This window comes from Dicentrarchus labrax, unplaced genomic scaffold, assembly GCF_905237075.1.
Source record: "Dicentrarchus labrax unplaced genomic scaffold, dlabrax2021, whole genome shotgun sequence".
Lineage (NCBI taxonomy): Eukaryota > Metazoa > Chordata > Actinopteri > Moronidae > Dicentrarchus > Dicentrarchus labrax.
Window position 1 is genome coordinate 29,447,345 of NW_026136713.1, and position 24,111 is coordinate 29,471,455.

The 24,111-nt window shown below is 39.3% G+C and overlaps 1 protein-coding gene across 10 annotated transcripts in view; it reads left to right on the forward strand.

Moving 5' to 3' along the window:
- LOC127374819 (LIM and calponin homology domains-containing protein 1) overlaps positions 1 to 24,111 on the forward strand; it is an 89,537-nt gene that overhangs the window by 39,396 nt on the left and 26,030 nt on the right. For 8 of the 10 annotated variants that reach the window (XM_051420427.1, XM_051420425.1, XM_051420429.1 and 5 more), the window contains exons 4-7: positions 6,781 to 6,887; positions 13,504 to 13,534; positions 17,145 to 17,255; positions 18,971 to 19,169. In XM_051420427.1, the coding sequence (XP_051276387.1) occupies positions 6,781 to 6,887; positions 13,504 to 13,534; positions 17,145 to 17,255; positions 18,971 to 19,169 (448 nt within the window). Of the gene's footprint in view, positions 1 to 6,026; positions 6,049 to 6,780; positions 6,888 to 13,503; positions 13,535 to 14,432; positions 14,586 to 17,144; positions 17,256 to 18,970; positions 19,170 to 24,111 lie in introns of those variants that run through there. The other 2 variants (XM_051420435.1, XM_051420432.1) reach the window with 2 other exon arrangements.

Consider the following 24,111-nt stretch of genomic DNA (forward strand, 5'->3'; position numbering starts at 1 on the left):
GTGGTATCACAGGGAAAGTATGGCAGCCACACGCCTTGTAACCTGAGATTATGGCTTTGATACCTGCAGCTTTCCAAATCAGAAAGATGGCCTACAGATTAGCAGCCCTGTCATATTCCAGGTGCCTATTAAAAACTACATCAAACCTCATCCTTGCAGGTGTATGTCTGATCCATTTTACAGAATTTGCCAGTTTGGCAGATTTATTTATCAGTCTTCGTCAGCGCAGTATCAATGACTATTATTGCAATATATAAGTGATTTGTATTTAAAGATGACTGCCAAGGAATGTTAAAAAAAAATTAGGCATGTTTCAAATTTCAGTTAACTTCTTTGTCTTTGTCAGTGTGGTGTAGGAAGCAAATTCTGGATACGACTGAACTGTCACCTAAGGCAATAACTACAGACAAACAGGACAATAATCATGTGATATTTTGATTTACTGGCTTGGATAGACTTTACATCATATAGCACCAGGTGTGCTATTATCAGGGTTTGATTACAGATATCTGCAGCTGAAAGATCTCCATTTCAGTCCTCACAGCCAAGGTGTCCATCAGCAGCCGTGTGTGACACAGAGCCATAATGACTCACTTATTGCACAGTAAGACAGTTGTAGTAGTACATAGATCCACTTTCCTGTCTTTCCATTGCATTTCTCTCTGAACAAAATTTGTTTGATTTACTAAAACCGTCAAAACGTTTTTTTTTTTTTTCATCTGAGCAGGAAGAAATTTATTCCATATTCCAAAACCTGAACTGAATAATGTGCATTGTTTTCTGTGGTTTTATTTCAATCATAAGTTTGCCTCCTGTTTTGAATGAGAGCCTGTGAATTTCAGTCGACCTGAACACTGATACATTTCAGTAGAGTACAGTGCAATACAGTGGAGCCCTTTCATGATGTCTTAAGACCTTGATCTGGATGAAGTGACCTTTCAGGACCAGGGCCCGACATGTAAACAGAGGCACACTGAAAGTTGATCACATTGGACTCATTCTAAATGTGCTTCCATCTCTCTTTCCTTCCTAACTTGCTCTCAGTTGCATTCCTAAATGCTGTCTTAAAGACTGTTAATGTAACACATTGGTTTATACAGAAAAAGCACACACCAGGTCACAGTGCAAAACCACAATACAAATATTAAAGAATAAGCAGCTTTAGTATTTAAAGCTGTAAACTCTGTACCTGCAAAGGTTTGATAAGTCTGTGTACCAGCACTAATTACTGAATGGTTACTTGGCCACAAACTGAGATTTATTTCCTCTAAAAATTCAGTTTTCAGCTTGTTTTTTAAAGCAGATATTTTCTTTACTCACTCTGTGAAACTGTGGCATTATTAATGATATCAACTACAGGCCACATCAGTGTGATTACAGAAATTAAACTGCACTGACAAGTTATTTGAGTTCCTTAATGAAAGTTATAGAGGTTGAATCAAGATTGCGTTCATTCATTGTTAGCGAGTTCCTATGAACAGTAATTACAGACAAAGGAGGTTATTATGGGATGGTGGTGTACAAGAGGGGTACAGGTGTCTAGGATAGAAGTTGTAGTACTTTGAGTAACAAGGTGTAAGGGGAGCTGGGTGTTATTTGAATCGCAGCGTGACGGAACAGACCAGGAAGCCTGAGTTGGGCTGAAATTGCTTTTCTTATCGCATGGCGTCACTAATGGCTGCCAATGAGCCTTCTCTGGCTTTTTACAGCCACATTCTTTACAGGCCCTTCTTTCCCCCACCATACAATCACTGCTAGAATAACAATTGATTATCCTGTTTGAGCTTTTAAACCCAGTAGCTTCTGAGCTCACTCCATTTTTACCTTAACTATGAGATCTGCACAAAGACATAAATATTTAGTTTCTGTTGCACCTTTGTTTTCTGTGCTTGGTTTTTGTGTTTTTTTTCTTCCTGTCTTTTTCTGGTTGTACTATCGTGCATTCTTCACTATAGTTACTCTAGTATACTGTTCATCTATTTGGCCTAATGGACTCTAATCTGTTCATCTGCACTGGATGACAGCCATTGCTTTTTAAAAGCTTTAATAGATTCATCAGGGCTCACTGCTACTTTTCCACCTAGCAACAATATACTGTTAAAAATACTGACCTTCACAATGGAGTGTTTAGTTGTCAGATCTTCATTTCCTTCAGATAAATCAAAACTGCCAAAATCAAATGAGAAAATTTAAAAAGTTTTTGTCAACGGCAGGTGGCCACAGTAACGCCAACACTTGTATGTACTAAAATGAAATCTATTAAACAATCCAAGTAACGAATACCACCATTTGTTGATTATTTTTTGAGGTGTTGATTCCACTTGATGGTCATTTTGTATGGTGGCTGAAATTTTTTATTTGATTTTTATCATAGTGGACAATATTTCAAAGGTTGTTTGATCTTTAAACTGGAATGTATCTCAAACAACAGGGACTGATGCATGTCGCATTATTAAAAAAACAACTGCCCTTATTGGCCCAAGGAGGGGCAGTGCAGTTACAGGACAGAAATACATTGCATGACCATTTCTAATTGGCCCAAAGGGGCGGATGATTCATCCACTGAAGACAACATGTTTACATTCATAATCCGAGGAAATATAAGGTAAAAATCACACCTGCAGGTTTTATTCCAGTACAATATGACCCTCTATAGTATGGACGTTTCATAATTCTGCCTTATAGCTTCCTGCAGGTATTTATTTTTTTCCTCTTGGCTGTGATTAAAGAGGTGAGAAACGCATAAACAAGGGGGCTGCTGTTATCTGGCCCATCATAATAAAACACAGGCTACTCCCCCTTCCTCTTCCTGTTTGGGGGCTAATGGGAAAATGAGTCTCTGAGGAGGTTTGGCTGTTTGGTAATTAGAGCAGCTACCTCAGTGCTTTGGCAGCTCGGCCTGTATGGCTCAGTGTGTTCGTCTGAACAGGTTGGTTGTTGCGTGCTATGTTCCCAGCCGTCTCTGGGTCGACTGGTATGCTCATGTTTTATAGTGTGTAAACAGACACGCAGTGGAGATCGCGCTTCAAGTTGAATGGTAGTAATTCACATGTTTAAAAAATGTGTTGTTCTCCAGACATCACGTTTAGTGCAGCCGGCATTTGTATTACTTTTCAGTGACGCACATGTAAAACACAAACAAAAAAAACAGACTGTTACGTAAAACCCTAATTCCAGCTTTGGGGATTTTCAATTTTCATAGTGGTTTTAGGGATTTTATGCTTCATTAGTATCTTGAGATAATTGAAATGCCTCGGTGCATTAAGAGCTTTTCATTTATATAAGAAGAAGATTTTACTTGAAAATAATAAAAGAACAGAAAAATAAAACAAGATGAGTGCTTACTACTATTTTTTAAATCTGAGTAAAAACACATTTGCAGAGTAATTTTTTAAATATTTATTTAAGATTTATTAAACACATTACTTAAACATTTTTAAAAAATTTTAATAAAATCTTTTACTTTTTTTTTCTTTTTCTTAATTGTTGTGACTATGACGTACTGAACAGGACATTTAGTTTACTTGTCAGGCACCTCTGTTGCCTATAGCCTGTAGCTTATATTGGCTAATATACTGGTCTAACTCAAGTGAGTATGCATATAAATGCATATTAACACAGTCATCATTTGTCTTTAGCTAAGTAATATCAGTATATTTGTGAATCTATATTTATTTATATTTATTTTTGGGAGTTATCCTGTACAGGGAGATCTCTTGTTAACAATCAAGTGGCTTGTTTCCTCATCCGGGGCTGCTTTCCTCTGGGTTCCGTCAAGGACTAAAATCAGGATGTGACCACTGATCCTCTTCCATGAGAAACCTTGTTGGTCTAATCGTGGTAATAGGATATTGATTACAATGACACAAACTGTGTACAGTACACACACACAAAATAATACTTATCATCCTATGTGCTGTGAGTAATATTGGAACTTGGAACATGTTGCTTTCATACAGTTTGTTTTTACTGCTAATTAATACATATAATATTTTGTTTACTGCTTATTCCAAATAATCATCGACTTTTAACTCTGGATATATATTTAGATTTGGTTTTAATGCCATTTTGAAGGCCCTTGGTGATTGATCTTTGTCTTCTCTATAATTATTACTTATTATTCTAATTTTGCCAATGTTGATATTTCTACACAACTTCAATTTTTTGAAGCAAAGTGGACAGGGGCTTTGAGTCCACCTCCTGCCTCCCAATCCTTCTACAAACACATTCAGCTGTCAGTCATTTCTCTGCGGTAGACGCCTAGTTTCCTGTGGCAGTGACCTGCAAAGTTATGCTCACTTCTAAAGACACACATATACACACCTCCTCGCACACACTCCAAACACCCACTAAATTATCCTGTTTGCCATTACGCAAGTTGGTACTAAATGAGCCTCTTTAATCGTCTGTTGACTTGTTGTTTATTCCATTGTTTGTTATTCCAGACCGTGTGAAATACCAACTGATGGAAAATAGGGAAAAATGTGGGAAAAGTTGCTCTGTGGTAGCTGAGATGGTTGTTAACACCATCAGATCCCCATCCAAACCCTGGTGGTAACTTTTCAAGCGCTCCCTTTTTGATGTATACTCAGAGTATCATAATCAGTAATCAGAGTGCATGATTATTGCAGACATGATTATTTATATTTTGTTTATGGACAGCGTTTGAGCAAGTTCACTGATCCACATTACAACATGTATCCAAGTTTATTTCAAGAGCTTCAAAGCAAAGTGAATAACTAATAATTCACTGTTGATGTATATGATTGCAGAGAGGTTTGCCTATGTACTCTCTGTATGTCTAACAAAAAAATCCACCCAGTCGTTAAACTTTACTACAGAATCTCATCCAATGGGGATATTTGAGTCATATTTGGATCGTTTTACTTGGAATCCTGACACAAAAAGCTTTGGGAGTCCCTGTTACAGGCTGTCCCCACCCTAAGGGTGTCCCTTGTTGTTCCCAGTGATAACACGTTTCAGATATCTGGAAAATATTCTTAACTGAAGCCCACAGTGATATTAAGCAACTGGACAGAAAGCCCGTTATTTTGATGTCTAATATGACCTTGAGCAGCAGCTGTGTGAGTGCGAGACCCAGTTAATCCCACTGTAGGTGTGTCCTCCCTGGAGTAAAACTGTCAAAAGAAGAGATTGCTGTTTCCTCTCTCAAAGAGAAGGCTTGTGTGTGTGTGTGTGTGTGTGTGTGTGTATGGGCGGGTGGGGTTGCCTCACCAGGAGAGCCGAGATGGCACTGTCCCAAAAACACAGGAAGCTGCAGGGTGGGTTTGGAGGGGGTGTTTTGCTAGAAATGGGAAAGGATGATCGTGAGAAGTGTTTCCAAGTGTGTGTGTGTTTGTGTGTGTGTGTGTGTGTGTGTTTATGTGTTTTTAGCCATACGAGTGTTCTTACAGCTAGTGTGTACATATCAATAAGTTTTATGTGTCTGAGGACTTAAAATTATATATATTTAAAACAGCATTTTGTCTAAATGTGTGCATATTGTATGTGGATTTGAGGGCTTTGTATTTTTGTTTTGGTGTATGAGAGAGAGAGAGAGAGAGGGAGAGAGAAACAGAGAGAGAGAGAGAGAGAGAGAGAGAGAGAGAGAGAGAGCTTGGGACAATCAGGGTGGAGAGGAAATGGTGACACCCTGAAAGAGAGAGAGGGGAGAGGGAAGGGCTTTCGCTGTGGTCCTCTGAAGGATAGAGAGACAGAAACAAAGAGAGAGAGAGAACCTGGGAACAGGAGAGGAGACCTCAGTTCAGGTTGCATCCAACAAAGAGTTTGTCTGAGAGCAGAGGGAAGAGGAGAGAGAGAGAGAGAGAGAGAGAGAGAGACTGCGAAGATGGGGAGAGAGTGAAAGGTTGAGAAGAAGAGAAAGAAAGAATGATCGAGGAAAAGCAGGTGAATGAGGAGAGATAAGAAAGGAAGCAGGAGACACTCGAAGGAAGCAAAAGGTGAAGAGTGAAAGTTGGAGTAATCTGAGAGAGCAGACGGACGAAAGCCGTCAACAGAACCAGGTGGTGTCACGTTTCTGTCGAACAGGTATCCTGATTTTCACTTTTGTGTGTGTGTGTGTGTGTGTGTGTGTGTGTGTGTGTGTGTGTGTGTGTGTGTATTTGCATCTTTGTATGCAGACAAAAAAAAATCCTCTTCAAATTTGTAAAATAAGTTGCTTGGACTCTTTCATGCAGTTATTCTTCTAAACCTCTCGCCAACATTTGTTTGTGTGTGTGTGTGTGTGTGTGTGTGTGTGTGTGCCTGACAGAGAGACCTTGAAAGAGCTGTTCAGATGTGTGTGTGTTTGTGTGCATGTCAGAGGGAGACAGTGCAGTAAATGAGGAGGATCTCGACCTTATCTCTAAATAAGTGTGTGTGTGTTCTTACGCTTCAGGAATGAAGACATTTTTGGACTTTTGGACAGTCCTTAGAGACCCACTGAGTACTGAAGTGTAGTACAAATGTGTATGTATAGTGTTTTAGTGGAGAGTTCACAGTGTGTACCATGCTTACTGAGTCCAACTTTACCTTTATTTCTGTGCTGCAGTGCCAGTAGTGTACTTTCTATAGTGATTTTATGATTTTAATGTGAATCAGAGAGGGAGAATGTATGTATGTGTCTGTGTGTCGTGGTTGCGTTTCAGTTAAGCTCTTGAGCAGTTAACAGACCTGACCTCACTTTGCCTTCTGTCTCTGCCAACAGCGAATTCATCTTGACAAAATTGTGTGTGTGTGTGTGTGTGTGTGTGTGTGTGTGTGTGTGTGTGTTCTGTGCAGGACAACCTCAGTGTGTTTCTGCGAGGCTGTGAGGAGTTGGGACTGAAAGGCTCCCAGCTGTTTGACCCCGGAGACCTGCAGGACACGTCGACACGCCCCACCGCCAAGTAAGGCTCAAAGCTTCAGTGTTACCTCCCAGCTCAATGGGTGTGTGTGTTTGTGTGTATTTCTTTCAGTTTTGTTCCTATGCACAATAGCCACTATGTGAAGAAGGTGAGACCTAAGGACAGGATACAATAACAGGAAGGGAATTGTTCTTTAAAAGGGTAGCATAGTAATTGCTTTATTATTTTGAGATATATAAATATTACTAAAAAGCCAGCCTGATGATTGCAGGTGGTCATTTTTCATACATGTACAATATTAAATATAAATATTACCATTTGATTTATTTTACCAGTTAGCTTGAAGCTAATTTTCACCTGCAGTCCCCTAGGTCTTAATTAAAACCTATGCACAGTGACAAACAGTACACAAAATGAGTAATAAGTTACAATTAGAAGTTACACACGGCAGTACATCTCAGACACCCAAACTGACAAATTAAAAGCAAGGCTCACGTTTGGATTGTGTCTAAATATAAAGTTATCAAATCAAAACTAAACGAATCCTACCACTGTTACCTGTGTGCATACGGTCCAGTATAGCCTGTGCTGTCTTTCAGTTGTCAGCTCCCTGTGTTGGGGTGAAGCTGGGTGAAAAAAGCTTTCAATACACTAACCTTTCCACAGACAACACTATAGAGAAAGCTGTTTGTTAATTACTGTTGCTGAATTGCAGTAAAGGTCGTAGAGATTAGTACTTCAAGGCAATATTTCTGTTTCTGATTGATGATCCTTATGTATTTTCGGACTAATTTCTCTCTATAGACTTTTGTGCTGCATGTGACAGTGTTATAGGCTTTATTCTTGTTTGTATCATCTTTATAGTCACAGCAGTGTTTTATATTGCCTTGTTGTCCGCGCCTCTCTTCAAACAGCAGACGTTTTGTGCGTGATCTAAAGTAGACTATAAATTATTATATAATAAATAAAGGTCGTAGGTCTTTGTGCTGTACAAAAAAAAAGGATGCTATTCTTTAAAAGAGAAAAGGATGTAAAGCTGCTAGAGTTGCTGTTAATAGTAGATGGAAGAATCCTCTTTAAGTAAAACATTTAAATAATGAGGCACAGTGGATAAGAAGCAGCAACTTTGATGTAGTGTGGTGGATAGAACAGTTGATTTAACAATAAGAGCAAACGGCGATGAAGGCCTGATTTTTGGTTGGGGAAATGTTTATGACAACCATTTTACTGAGCAGAAGCTGGATCTGACAATCCCATCTCGGGGCCCCATCCCATCTCTCCCATCTTTCAATCATATCGCACGATCTTCATCAGTAGATGAAGTTTTCCCAGTAGTAAAATATCTGTTTTTCCCGAGCTCTTTAAAAAGTTGAGGCTCAAAGTTCAGGCTTGACCTTGGAAACAACAGTTTACAAAACAATCTCACCTCAAGGGCCATTTAGTAGCTGTCCTGGAGCTTTTGTGCATCTTTTAGAAATTTTAATAATGATGGAAAGGTTGTGTTTTATTAAGTGGACGGGCCGAGTGTTAATGATGAATGCCTCAATTGTGCATTAATAGACAGCTGTCTGAATCACTTCTTTACCTCTATGAGTGCCACTCTCTGTCAGTCACCCCGTCTGTCGTTCTCTGCATCAGACAATCGCCCAGTTCACTGCCAACATAAATAACCAACTGACAGTCAATGGAAGTTTGTAGAGCCTGTGTCAGTGAAGCAACAATAACATATCTGTTAGACACAACTGGTCTCTGTCCAAATACAAGAGTTTGCATCACTCATTGAACCATGACTCCTACTTTGTTGCTTGGTAACAAAGCCAAGTGCAGTCAGTTTTTTTTATATAAATATATTGTATGGCGTTTGTGTGTGTGTGTGTGTGTGTGTGGCATGTACTGTCCTCATGCTGGCTGTGCAGTTGGGGGGGGCAGTGCTAATCTTAGCTGGTCTCTGGAGGAGCTGCTTGACTGGTTCTGTCAAGACAAGGAATTTTTTGAAAGCACTATGGTGTTGTGTGTGTGTGTGTGTGTGTGTGTGTGTGTGTGTGTGTGTGTGTGTGTGTGTGTGTGTGCATGTATGCTGGTGTACACAATGTGTACTGTAAATAGCCTTTGTTTCCGCTCTAAACGTCACTCTGTTAGTGTATTAGATCCAGTTTAAACAGGGACACTGGTGTCATTTTCATTAATAGTCCATTTACTGCTGTCTGTACCTCATGAACAGTCATATCATATTCAGCAATAATGTAAGGTTATGTTTTATTCCTTTGTACAAATATTTTGAAGGTAATCATAGATTGGCATTAACTGATAACACTAAGGAGATGCTCTAAATAAGACAAAGATGTGACATTTAAGTTTGTGAAGTGATTTTTTTTTTCCTAGTGGGTGTCAGACATAAACTGAAGTAACAATATTGTGTGTGTGTGTGTGTGTGTGTGTGTGTGTGTGTGTGTGTGTGTGTGTGTGTGTGTGTGTGTTAAGGCTGTGTGTGTCACTTTTTCAAACAATCAAGTTGAAATGAGTTTGAACTTGTATAATTTGTTAAAATTATATTAATTATTCATTTGAATGTAACTCACATATCCTATTCTAAAATACACTTTTTGCAGTCATACAGGAATTTACTCCCCATTCTTTTCTAAGGGACGACCATTTGTGCAGAGTTCAGTCAGTCTGACAATGACTCAGGATTGACCTCTCATTCAAGAAATGTGATTGTTTATATTCTTGTTTATAGATCTACATGGCAAAATAATACAAGCAGCAGAGAAGTAGTGAGTGCAAAGACACTCCCACAGTTTGTTTTTTTCCTGTCCCAACTGCTTTTTGATTCAGCATGAGAAAATGTTGCCATGTGAAATTCTCTCTGACTGTATTTTGTTCATTTGCGGTGCCTCCACTGCCTCCCCTGAGTGAAGAGCTACATAAAAAGCGAGTCAGCAAACAGATGGACAGTGGGTCTTAGGAACACCCCACGCTTGAGTGAAAGGCACAGTCTATTGAATTTATAGTATATGTTCTATATATTGTTGAATAGAATTTTTTATATGAACAGACGATAATATATTATAATATTTTTCTCGCAATCAAACAGTAGTTGGAATTGTGTAATTTGAAAATGCTCATTACAAACTGATTATGCAATGAGAATAACAAAGGAACCAAATCAATGCTTCATCAATATAGTTAGCACAGACTGAAAAGGAAACTTTGGTGTCATTGTTTGAGTGGTCCTGCTTTATTTATGTAACCCTCTGTCATACAGGATGCAATTTCCTTGCAGCTTGTGCCCATGATAGGAAGCAGTTTCGGTGCTTCTTCCCCCCTTGAGTCTCTAGACAGGTGTTTACTCATCTAGGAAACGGCTTCGGACAGGAAGGCGTAAAGACCGGCAGGTTTGGGTACACGATGAGCTCAGGCCTGAAATATCTCCCATTCCTCTGCGTGTTGAGGGAAACAGATCGATTTCCAAGATAAGTGACAGTTTGCCAGGCAGAGTCAGTGAGGGGACAGGAGAGAGAAGCTGCGTTTCCACTCAGCTGTCTAGCAAATTGTTATGCAAAGTTTTGGAATGCTGAAAAATGTGAAATACAAATTAAATGTGTTTCCCTCAGTTGGGTTAAATAAAATGGAAGAAATTCAAGGGTAAGGCTTAGGTACTCCTTCCACATTTCATTAAATACTCTTGACTTGCAGAAAGTATACTGGGAATTATTTCATGCTTTCATTAAAATAAAAAACACATTGTAATAAAAGTTATACAATTTTAACACAAAAATGGAGACTGGTTGGTACATTTCTGGGAGGTTTTCATTTACATTTGAGGACTTCCACAGCCAGGTTGTGCCAACCCTGCATACTTTTTTATTCAGCAACTGCATTTCCAATGTGCACTTGACATTTGCCCTAAGCTTTTCTAATCTTGATTTACAAGCATGAAATTGTAGGTAAAATACTATAAAACCTGGGAGAAAAACATAAAAAACATAACATAAAAGTTAATCATTCCATTTTTCATATTTTGTAAAAGTGTTATCACACAAAGAAAGTAATTATTGCAAACTTCAAAAATGTCCTTATATATAAAAGGAGCTACAATCTGTATAGCATTAAACACCCTCTATCCTTAGACACTTATTTGGATAAGGGAAAAGAAAAGGGTAGAATATGCCCATATATATGACAGTATGATCTAATACCTTGTGGAATCTGTTGTTCTTGTCCTTCAAGTTTGCTTCTACAAGGTTACGGCAGAGAAAGCAACCTGTCTCTGTGTTTATTTAGCCAGCTGACAGAAAGAGAGGATGATGAGGAGGAAGGAGGAGGGGGAAGGTTTACAGATCATTCCCTCCAGCTACTTTCTTCTCTTCTTCTCCTCTTTCACTCCTCTCATTGTCAGGTCACTGCTGTCATGGAAAACTCACGCAACTGCAATTTGGGTGTCACTCGTGTGTTGAGTGAGTTGGGCTTTGTGACCCTCAGGCTTTGGAAACTAGTTATAAAGAGTCTTATAATGTATACTGTCTATTAAGAAATAAATATTGGGCATAAGCAAAATGCTCAATATTTTCTATGAATGAGACCCTCACATTTATCAGATGTTGTTGTGGCATGCAACTCGAACATTAAACAACTCTTAAACTCCATATTGGGCAATACATTTCCCATACAAGATGATGCACTACATCATTCTTATAAGCAGATTTGTATCCAAACAAGTCTTCGTGTTTCTCCAGTAGATATAGCTACAGAGCAGTGTGTGTATATTGAAGGTATAGTAAGTAACCTATTGCACTGGAATTATGCTTTCACTGGAAGATGAGTTGCTGCAAACCTACGCTGTTATGAGTAACCATATGTCACAGAGGACCTGATGCACACAGCTCCCAAATCAACACCTTGTGGTTGATTCAGCTCTGTTGGGAGGCATGCTACTTAAAAGTTTAACAGCTGCACAAAGATCCCTAAGCTACACCTATATATGCTCGCCTACTTGCACCCCATGCGAGCATCGTTCCAGCTCTATTCATATTCATCTCTTGACCCTGTTGTCTATTTCAGGTGCTGTTTTTCACAGTATTTCATACTCATACAAGGTAACCTGTTTTCCATATAAAGGTTATTTTCCATTTATGGGAACCTCCATTGCATCCATGTAAAGCAATCATTTACCCATACATGTGTTTTACATAGACAACAACTCCGTGTAAAGTGAACTTAATATCCATACAAAAAGATTTGTTATTGTTCTTGATCATGATGAAATAAGGCTTATAATGATAGAAAATGAGGGAAACATATTCAAACCATCATGTTTTCCTTCTGGCAACTCCTGCAAAACACAGCAGCCAGTCACCTCACAACTAGCACCAGAGAGAGAAACCACATCCCTCCCATACTGGCTTCTCTGGGCTGGTTCCATTTAAAACCTGTGTAAATTTTGAATTATTTGCTCTCCTGTAAGGCTGGCTTTTGGGCTAGCACTTGGTTATATTGCAGAGAATTTAACCCAATGAGCCCGACTACAGATTTAGAGCTTTTTTGGTCACAATCCAAGCTGATGGACCAGGCTTCTCCATTAGGGTGCTTTGACTTTGGCAGGAAGACTTTGGCATCCGTCTTGCCTTCAACTCTGTCTTAGGAACACTTTAAGAAGTTCAACTTTTCTTTTGTTTTTGGAAATGTTGCTTTATTATTAGCATTTTAAACACAGTGTGTATTTAACGTTGTTTTGTGAGTTACTTTGTGTATAATATGTATGTATTTTCATATTTAAAGAGAGACACATTACTTTACTTTAAAAGGTATATGTCTGTTGTGTGATTTTTGACCTTTCCTCAGCCTGCACAGATCTTTAGTGCTTAACGGTCACAGAGAAAAAGAGAGTTTGTCGAGTTAAAGGTAGAAGAGAAATCCAGGTTTCATACGATGTTGTACTTCTTTGTATGTATGTCTGTATTTTAGTCTGTCTGTCTCTCTCTCTCTCTCTTAGCCTAGAAGTATATATTTCCACAACACAAGTGTGTATTGGGGTCAGTTTTACAACCAGTTCATTCCACTTCCCATTTATAGCTTCAAGTGGTGATCCGCAAGATCCACATCTTTTCATTTTGGCAACATCTGTGGCGCTAAGTGGCCACTGCTGTGGTGTTTCTGCACTGCACCTCCCAGAGATCACTTGGCAGTCAAACCATGTGGCCACCACTGTGACATCTGCCTCCTCTGACTTCTGACTTTCTGTTAAAGAAAGTCTTTGTGAATGATGGGGGCTGGTGCAAAATGGCAGATCTAGAAAGGGGCCCTTGCTGTTTGGTCCAGAGGAGCTCACACAAATATTCCATGATGTAGTTTATATTTTAGATAGATGAAGCCAGATGCAGCCACTGAACACAACTGCTGGAAATATTGAATAAATACATTACCAAACTACAAACTGGATCCAGAGATCCAAATGTAGGAAGTCTGCTAGTTCTCCCTGCGTGGGCTACAGCCACTGCAGATTCCTCTATGTATTCAATAAGTTTTGTTTTTGCCGCATGGAAATGTGGGAGTTGGTTGCTTTAAAAGGTGTCTGCTGTTATTTTATGTGAGATATTTCATTAAATAACACCAGAAGTCAGTGTGTCACTGTCTCTCCCTCTCTTTCTCATCCTCCCAGGGGAAGTGACTGCAGCCGAAAGCTCAAGAATGTAAGTGAAACTTCTGGATTACGGTGGGGATAATTTGTTTGTGTGCTAAATGTATGTTTGGATGGAAACTGTTATTATGTCCCAGTGTTTCTGTTTGTGCTGTGGTTGTCACTCTTTTCCTTCAGCTGCTCTCGTCATCTACCACCAGTTATCTTCACTCTAGAGTCAGCTTATTTAACTAGAAGAATACTACCTACTAAAAATATATATTCTATATAGGCTGCCTTTACTGTGTGAAGATATTGTAGCTTTACCTTATTTTATGTAGTCTTCTTTATCAAATATTTTAATGTTATCTACTCTACCTGCTTTTGTTCCATCTGTTTGTGGAGATATGTCTATCTTTTAGCTCTACATAGCTCAAACTCAGTTTGATCTTTGTATTCCACTTGTGTATTCTCTTCTGTCTCTATTTATCTGTCTAGCTGTTCTTTTTACTCTACTTGGCTCTTCTTGCATTGTCAGTTATACAGAGACTCCATCTACAGTACCTTGCCCTGCTCTTTATAGTTTTATTCAGTATTGTTGTGCTTTACCCAGTAGTTAAATATCAATACACCTGTCTGTTTTACCTGCTCTATCTTCTTTTTCTGCATATTCTAGATTCTAGTCTAGTTCTTCCTATTATGCATATTTTAGTTAGGTGTATTTGTTGTTCTGTCTCCCTTCTAATAATCTATTTTTACAGTCATAGTGTCTACTTTTGTTCAAATATACCTCAACACCCTCTTATCTTTGTGTAATAATGCTTCTTTAAAAAGTAGAACACATAATGCTAGCCCTGCCCACTCTGCAGTCAAAGCACTATCTCTCTCTCTCTCTCTCTCTCTCTCTCTCTCTCTCTCTCTCTCTCTCTCTCTCCCTCCCTCTCTCTGATGCTGCCGTGCACTGTACAAGTTAATGTGTCGAGCTGCAGAGCCAGCCTGGGCTGCTAGCTCATTTAGCTGACTACACACAAGGACTCTCAGCCCCATTAGCCAGTGTTTGCAGCAATAGCAAACGGCCCACAAAGTCCCAGCAGCCAGCACTTTAGCCAGGACCTGCTACTAAGGTATGCTACCGCACTATGGATCTGCCCTGCAGACTCAGGCTGAGGACTAGGATTTGATGGCAGCAGTCTCTGCAGCACATCACATTTGGAGAAATGAAGGAACTACACTGAGAAGAATTTGCTGATCTGGCGATAAAGGTGTTGTTTAGCAAACAGATTGGATGTTGAAGTAAAAAGAGGGTGCAGCATGGATGGATAGAATATTGCTGGAGCCTTGGGATGATCGTTTAGCAAGTGCAGGTGTGAACAAGAAGGGCTGATTGTGCATGTGTGTATTGTGATGACTAGTATAAGGAATCTGTATCTATGTGTACTACTACAGGTCTGTGGATTGTCACATGTCCTGTGCAATGTGTGCACGCTTGGGCTTGTGTGTATGTGTTTACACTGCAGGTGCATTTTTGGGGTGGTTTATTCCGGCTCTTGTGTATGCATCACTTAAGTGTGCGTGCACATGAAACAAAGAGATGACGTTTTTCGGTGGAACCTCTTCGACAGGTCTTTCCACATCTGCCAGATCAAACAGCTGCTGCAACTGAAGAGGAAGAGCAGGGTGACCCTATGCATCAAATCACTGGCGGTCCTTTTGTTTATTATTTCTGCCAGTCAAAAACTCTACAGGCATGTTTTATTTAAACTACTGTAGCTTGGTGCTCGTGTCCAAGTTTCAGTTTTTGTACAGTTGTTTGTTGTAGGTTTAGGGTTGCATGTCTAAATCATATTGGGCACAGTTGTGGCACAGTTTCCCATTGCGTTTTGCAGTTTAGATCAATATTGATGCGTTTAAAGCATACTAGTAAGCAAGTGAAACACATTTGGTGCTGACCCACTTCCAATTGGAGCTGGCACGGATGTTGTCATTATACTGGTGGCACAGAAGCAATACACTCTGCTGTTCACAGTGCTATAGTGTGCAGATAGTGAAGCATAAGCACAGCAGGTGCATTGTTGCTATAGCCCAATATATTAGTGATGTCCTGTGCAGGAGCAAAATTAAACTTGACAAATGCCAAAACTGCAAATCTATCTGCAGCAGTTTTGATCTACATTTGACAAGAGCTGTGGTTTGATCCTAGGTTATCTGGTATCCACCTTTGTAAAGGGTCTTTGAGCAAAACGTTAAATCTCTCCCTGCTGTAGAGTTGCAGTTAGTAAGACTTTGGCCTAAAAGATGAATTTCCCTTCAGGAATCAACACAGTATCACACAGAAAAGACTTGCTTCTTCTGATCAGCACGACAGTTTCTTTGCTCTTCCTCCAAGTGTGTTTGAACGGCAGACAGTGTTTACACTGACAGTATGACTGAAATAAACACATTAAGCCATGCTGAGCTTTCTTATCAAAGCAATCCCCGTGGAGTGCCGGTTGACATGGACACAGTAAATATAGCTGGGAACACTTGGCTAACAGTGCTAAAGGTGCAGCTCTGTGTGAGCTCCCTGTGGCTACAGCCAATCTGTGCATTCTGCATTTTAGGCATTTAGCTGACTCCAAAGGGAGTCACATTAAATGCAGTAAGCCTTACTTCCTCAGTCACATTCAGCATTACTTCAGGGCATCGGGTTACAAGCAAGAGTGAGAAGTATGGCCTTCTTCGCATACTGATTCTACAGGGTTACTGTGTTGGAAGGGGATGAGATTGATCTGGGAATGTATGCACTTACGCTAAGCTACCAATCAGGAAAATATAAATCACTGTAGCCCCGGAAGGGATGCTGTGTTTTCCAAAAGTGCCTGTGACTGGTTTCAGGTTAAGAACAATGGCTCATTCTTGTCGTGTTTGTGCAGTATGCATTAGCTAGCATGTAACTTTTTTGAAAGGGGCTGGATTGTAATGACCAGAAATCCAGCTTGTGTTGCTTTGTAGGAAGAAAAGTGGAAGGAACACAGAGGAGAATGGTTTCAAGTGTTTGCTTTAGTGCATTTTTACCTTCCGTCAATACAACTGGGATCTAACTAAATATTATTTGTAGACATTTTACCTGTTTGGGAAGGTTTCATTTGTTGGCCTGCATTGCCACATACTGTCTACTTATATTGCAGTTTTTTACAATACCCTAATGTTATGCAATTGTGCTCATTTTGTGGCAATAATTGGTTTGGACGAGCCGACTCAGGCTTCAAACAAATTGGCTGAGTGTACCTTGAATGACATGTTTTGTCTTGACAGTCTAATGGACAGTATGTCTGGATCCAAGGTATCATTATGAAGATTTTTGACTGCAGGGAGGAACTTTAATTTAAGATTGCACTCAGGAACACTGGATGACCTGTGTTCCTATTGTTTTAAATAATCATAAACAGTTCTATCTCTCTTTGTGTTTCAAATGAACAAAATTTAATCTGAAGTCTTAAACGGATTATTACTTTGTATAGTTTTTTTTTTGTTGATTATTATTTTAAATCACTCTGGAAAACTGTACCTTTGTTTTTAAAATACACAAATATTTAGCAGCAAGCTGTCTACAGTTGTGTTCCATGCTTTTCTTTAGCTTTAGCTGATGTTTTCTTCATCTCATTGATGATGATGTCTGACAGTATTTTATTCTTTCCTTTTAGGTTCTAATCACCATTTACTGGTTGGGTCGTGCTGCCAACGGCTGTACCTCCTACAACGGGCCCACGCTGGACCTGAAAGAGTTTGAGGCCCTGCTGTCACAGATGCGAAAGGTTTGTGCATGTTTAGTAGTGTCCAGAGCAGTAGTTGTTTCTACAGTTTTATTACAAATCTCCTAGCAACAACAGCTGGTAAAGTATAGTATTAGGGGCAGAGAGAGGCTAACCGCTTTCTTTAAGCAGAAAATCACAGATTTGATCCCTGCAGTAACCAAATGTCCTGAAAAAACAAATGATACTGTACCACTTATTGTTGGATGCACTAAATAAGTGTGTTTGTTAAATGTACACAGACCTCTCAGAAATCATCTCCAGCAGCGTATAACAATGTCCAGAGATGAACTGTTAAATAGGGCACTTGTGTCAATCATCTCAACCTGATTCCATCCCTGCAATCAGTTTTTACTGACCCAAAGGGACAGAGAAAAGTTAGCATTAGCCCCAACACACACACACACACGCACACACACACGCGCACACACACACACACACACACACACACACACACACACACACACACACACACACACACACACACACACACACACACGACAACCACTCATAACCATGATGTCACCCCCATGCGATTTATTCCACAATGTGACGTCCCTTTGCTCTTCAATAAAACTGAGAAATCACTGCCAACTCAGAAGAATAAGGTTCCCAGATGTTCACACGTTGCAGCTGACCAAAACAAGGCCACGTTTCTTGAAACAAAAATGAAATTTGAAAATCAAGGAAAATGCATCAGGTGCACCCGTTCAGGATTAAGCTGGCACTTCCCACTTCACTTGTAATGCTAATAAAAATGAAAGCTGGACCTTTAAAAAAATGATGATTGAAATGCAAGAAGCAGGTGAATAAGTGGCCCGGCTGCAGTTGTATCCGCTAACCTATTGTAAGTAGCTCAGGATAAGTCATATCAGTTAAAGGGTCTGTTCACTCAAATTAGGAAAAAATATATACCACCTCATTTACCACTGATGGTATCTAGCTATCAGATAGTTTTGGTTTTATTTCACCACGTTTTGTGATTTCATTCTCTTAGATGTCTAAAATCCTGGACAGATAAAGGCAAAACTATTTTCTTTTTGTGTAATACGAGAGAACAAACCCTATAAACATTTAGGTTTAGGCAACAAGAGCAGTTTGGCTAAGTTTGATATGAGTTGGGATATGGCAGTGGTAAAATGAAAACTAATCTGTACAATGCCATTGCTTCACCAAAGAAAGTGTATAATTGTATGTTAAACGAAGAGATAAGTGAGAGAGAAAGTCTGTGGCAGTACAACCTAGCTGAAAACATAATATAGAGTTTGTCAGGGGTTTGGGAGTTGTGTAACAGACAGTCCGGGGGTCAGGAAAAGGAAGTCTTTTGGTAGACAGGAAAGGCCTTTCCCCACCTTCCATTAGCTGCACAGACATGTTTCAACTGTAGACAGACAAAGGGAGAGGTCACTGAGGTGAAGAGAGAGTGATTGAGTAGGATCTAGCAGAAGAAGATGAAAAGCAGAGAAAGAGAAAAAGCAAGAAGGTTAGAGAAAGTTGATCTAGGGCTTACAGTAAGATGTTTGTAGAGGACAGGAGGTAAACACATTCTTCAGATATGGTTTGGTGATGACATTCTGTTAAGTTGTCAGATGAATATAAGGAAACACAACGCAAGTTTACTGGATCTATTTTGCCCAAAATGTTCTGTATTTTTCCTTTTGTGACCACACATTTAAGTTCTGCATTTGATTTAAACGTATGTGTTTATACATGTTCAGGAGGCAGAGGAGGCAGAGAGCCCTAAACGCAGCATCCGGGACAGTGGCTACATCGACTGCTGGGACTCTGAGCGCAGTGACTCTCTCTCCCCGCCACGGCACGGCCGCGAGGACTCGTTCGACAGCCTGGACTCCTTCGGCTCACGCTCACGACAGACCCCGTCGCCAGACGTCCTGGTTGCCCGTGGCAGCAGCGATGGTAGGAAATAGTCTACTCTTTACACGCTTTACACTTTTCATATTCACATATGAACACTACCAACACTAATTTGAATTGATTGGGGAACTTGCGGATAGAATAACGACCCTTCAAATTAAAGGTTTCAGGTTAAATCTATTCTCTAGCCATTGTGTCATATTAGCCAAAGCCATGTGTCTTGTGGAAGGGAAGTAATTCAGTACTGGCTGTTTTGTTGGGGTCAATTGTGGTGTACAGATATAGTATATAGATAAATGAGGTGCATTGTCCTTCTACTGCTACTGTAGTAAAGTCTGTTCTTTCACAGGACAACGCCCAGTGCTAGTTAAAGGCCATTTGAAAGCAGTGAATGATCTCAGCGCGATGCTTGTTTTGAAGTCAGGCTATGGCCATTGTTTCACAGCTATATGTCTTGCTAAAGGGAAGAAATCCAGTACAGGCGTTGCTGTTTTTGTTCTGGTCAAATATAGCACATAGACACAGTGTACTGTAGACTGTAAATGAGTTAGTTTGTGCTTCTGATGCCGCTGTAGTAAAGCCTGGTGCTCTGCAGTGCCTGTGTATGTTCCAAACTGCTCAGCATTTATTCTAAAAAAGTTCTCTGCAGTTGAATTTTTAAAATATTATTGTTTTATTATTCCAGGAAAAAAAGGCAGACTTGTGGTGTGCATGAAAAGCTGCTCTTGTACATCCTTTGTGTTTCTGTATCAGTCCTCGGATCACTCCATGTCTGACTCTGGTGTTACTAAAAACATGCACGAGCCTAGCTACAATAACAAATGCTGTCACATCTGTTTTTGTTTCAAACCGTTTCAGTTTGGTAGCGTCAACACAGGCTCCAGCAACATGACATGACAGTTGTGTGAGGTGAAGTGAAACATAAGGCATTAGATTTATTTGTCCTCATGGAAGCACTGAAAATTCTGATTCAGTTGAGTGTCGGGAAGGCTGAAAAAAAAAGCACATTCATGTAGTAATTTGCTGATTACACATCCGATCTGTGAGATACTCTGTTTAAGAGTTATCAGATAAATGTTTAAAATGGTAGTAGAAATGTTGGTAGTTTTGATAAGTCATACTAATATTAAAATGTTTTTTGAGTTTGTGGAGCCAAGTTCCCAGTACACGTCCTCTTTTTCCTCTATTAATTCAATTGACTGCAAAAAACGGCAACATATTAAAAAGTCAATATTTCATATTTAAAATATAACTTTTCCTTTTTCTTAAGATAAACAACAAAGGAAAATACACAAATTCTTTTCCACCTGTTTCTGTTATCATATTTGTAATTTCTCCATGTTGCAGTCATTTTGTCATGTTTATGCACAGTTTGCATGTAAATGAATGGGTGCCTCAGCCATTGTGCTTATCCAGTCCTGCAGCCTCATAGTGTTTGTGAGGATTTGCAGCTCTGCCATTGACATCCACACAAAAGTGGCTTTGTGCTGAGTGTTTGAGCCTGTTGCCCCCTGGCTAAAGTTGTTTGATAACTCTCTACAAGTGTGGAATGAGCTTAGTGACAGCACTAGCGAGAGATGAAGAGATTAGGCATCTTGTTGAATGATAACAAAGAAGAAAAAGAGGTGTGATTGTTTGAATTATGGCTTTTAGTGGTTTTTGATCTGACACACTGATCTGTCAGCAATAACAAAACTTTCAGTTTTAGAACAAAGGACACAATTCAATGATACATGCTCACCTTCAGAATAATGAAGGTATTATAGTTAATACCTGGTAGATTAAGTCATCTTATGAAATGTACAAAATGTGAGTTCTTGAGCACATTTTTAGATGTCAAGTACTATGCAAGAAAATTAATGTATGATAGATTTTACCTCCTTTTTTCCACTATTTCATGAGTCTATTTTGAATGTCAGTCGTCATGGAAACAGCCTTGTGCTCTGTACACCTGACAGGTGCTGTTAATTCTCCCAGCCTGCTTCTTTCCATAAAAGTTGTATGAGGTACAGTTGGGTTCCTCCAAGTTCTCAGTGTAATTTTAGGTGGATGTATCTCCTTTATGATTCAATCCATCAATCAATACACTCTACTGGTGTTTACACACACACACACACACACACACACACACACACACACACACACACACACACAGCTACACTGGTTGTTAGTAACAGTAAAGATTCACAGATACTAAAATTAACAGAAAAGACAGAATATAAAAAGATCTGACTTATTTATGTAGTAATTTTTATATGTTGCTTTGTGTGTTTATATATAAGTTTCTGTTTAGATAACCGTATATTAGCATGTGTAATTTAATACATCCAACATTGTAGCGTAACAGTTTTACATAATACGTTTTTCAAGACAAACATAGACTGCAAACAACTGTAAATTTGTTTTATGAAGTAAAAAAAAATAGTTTGGCTGCATATGAGTACTTTATAATGCCAAGCCAACCATATGCTGTCATTGAAAGCTGTTGTTTGCTGCCTTTTATTTGAATCTGACCCTTTTAAATTTTAATGACAGCCTATAAAAGGTTACAGTCGTCACAAAGCTTAATGTACGTTTCATCAACTTCATGTGACATAACACAAAGTGGGACCAAGCATCCTGTCTGACTGTGTTTTTGTTGGAGGGGAGTGTTAAGGAAACTGCTGTTTGCAAATCTTAAGCTGCTGTCAACAACAGTCAACCTAACCAACCACCACGCTGGATGTTGATGCCTTTCGGAAATAAATAGCAAGTATTAAAAACAAAGCAACAAACTTTGGTATTTGATGCGGTCAAAGTTTTTTGATTAGTCACATCATCAAGCTGCTCGTATTCCCATATGTTCTGACATTTCGAAAAACAACAGAATTGCTAACTGATTAGTCTGACTGGTTTTAATATTTGTGCTGTCAGAAGTACTTTGTGATTTAGTGATGATAGGGTGATAAAAAGGTTAGTGAGTCAAGACCAAGACCTACATATTTGTTCCAACATTTCATACAACTGTACATGTGTAATAATATTTGTAAGCTCTTCCTATTATTGACTGTATCGTACCATCAGTGTTTAGATCAGACCCAGGAGCCACAAACTAGAGAAGTGAACACAGAATAACAATGCTGTTATCACCTAATCACAGGGAGCTTTGAGTACACCCAGAACAAGAACATCCATTTATTAGCATGCACAGAAACTTGACTCAGCCAGGTTTTCCCTGCCCTGACCTTTAGACAAAGCTCTTTCACTATTCAGCTCTGTAGACCAACTGACAGTAATTATAGGACAGGGAGAAGAGTTTAATTCAATCTCTGAGAGAGATTAAATGTTGGCGATGTGCTTTTGTTTAGGTGAAGTTTGGTAGATGGATACAGTGTTGATATATGAGATTGGGGGAGGGTTATCCCATCTGTAAAATGTTTTCATACCACTGCTATCACATCACATGCCTTCATGCCCAGCTCCAAGTTGCGGCTCATCACCTGATATGTTTAGATCAATATGAATTGAAAATAAGGTTGAAAATGTGCAAGCTGGGGCACCCTGGTAGCTCACCTGGTAGAGCTGGCATCCCATGTACCAAGGCACCTTGTTGCAAGATAGATAATAATGAACACAGTTAAGTTGTGTTCCTTGACGTTTGAACTGAATTGAAGAGAGAGGTCATCTGTTGGGCTTTCTTTCAGTTGCCTTGTTGTCTTTTCTGTGCTACTATTGCCTCAGCCAAGTTGCTGTGTGTGTTTACATAGGTTGGGATTTGATAGCATTTTATTAAATAGACTCTGTGTATAGAATCTGAATCCTTTCAAATCCCTTGTTGAATCTAGTTAGGTTTGGCTTTCAACATTTGCAAGTAATCAAGTTATAAATAACTAAACTAAAAGGTCTGCATTTTACTGTCAGCTGAGAAGGCAGTTGTTTTTAGTTGTGGTCTAATTAAAGTTCACAGCCTGTAGCTGCAACCAGAAAATGAGATGAGATGATGCCTACTTACTTTTACATTCTATTTCTCACAATCTACTTACTCCAAATACTGGAGGTCTGGAGTTTAGCACTGTTAAATTGATCAGCTTGAAATGTTCACAGTGACGTGACACATCAGCTCAATGATTTCTCTAAAGCGGAATAGGTACTCTGTCTTGTCGAAGTGGTGTATGTATAGTGACAGTAATGTTTCTTTACCCTCACAATCAATCTTTGGCGCAGTACAGACAGCTTGCAGAGAGCACATTGACAGCCAAAAGCTTCATGTTAGCTGTTTCAGAATTAACAGTAATTACCTACAGCTGCTACAATCTGTCACCAGTGATGTTTGTCATTATAACTTGAAAAAATTATAATCAATGCCAGCCAAGAGTGAGAAACGTCTCCTAAATGTTTTTGCCTTGTTTTTTGCTAATAACAAGAGTGAGGAGAGTTGAGAAGTATCGATAAGACAAAAATGGGTATCCGAGAACCAGATCCTAAGTGGAACAGACTATCACAACCTTACCTTACTGTTGACTCAGTCTGTACACTTTTCCATGTGGTCGAGATCAGTATTAAAAATGTGTCTCCTTGCAGACTTTTTTCATTCTGCAGAGAAAGCTATGTCAAATAATGGGAAAAAGTATGAAGACTATCCCAGAAAGTGTCATCATTTATGTCACTTGCCATTATATTACTCTCACTCTTCATTTGTAATCCTGTTCCTGCTTTTCATTCGTTGTAGCACATATTGGAATGGACTCCATGGCTTTTCACATTTCCTGCAGCATTACTGCATGTTGATGATTATTGAAGTAAATACATTTCTGTGAAGCTCTGGTACAGTGTGGCACTGACCCATGATAAACATTCCCTCAAGCGTCAGTGTTACCATATGAGCAGGGAACGCAGATTGCCCTGTAACGACATATGTTGTTCCTTAAGGATGGATAGACTTGGATGGTAGAGTCACTCATGTTTCCAATTGATATGGGTTAAGAGTCATAATTGAACCATTCAT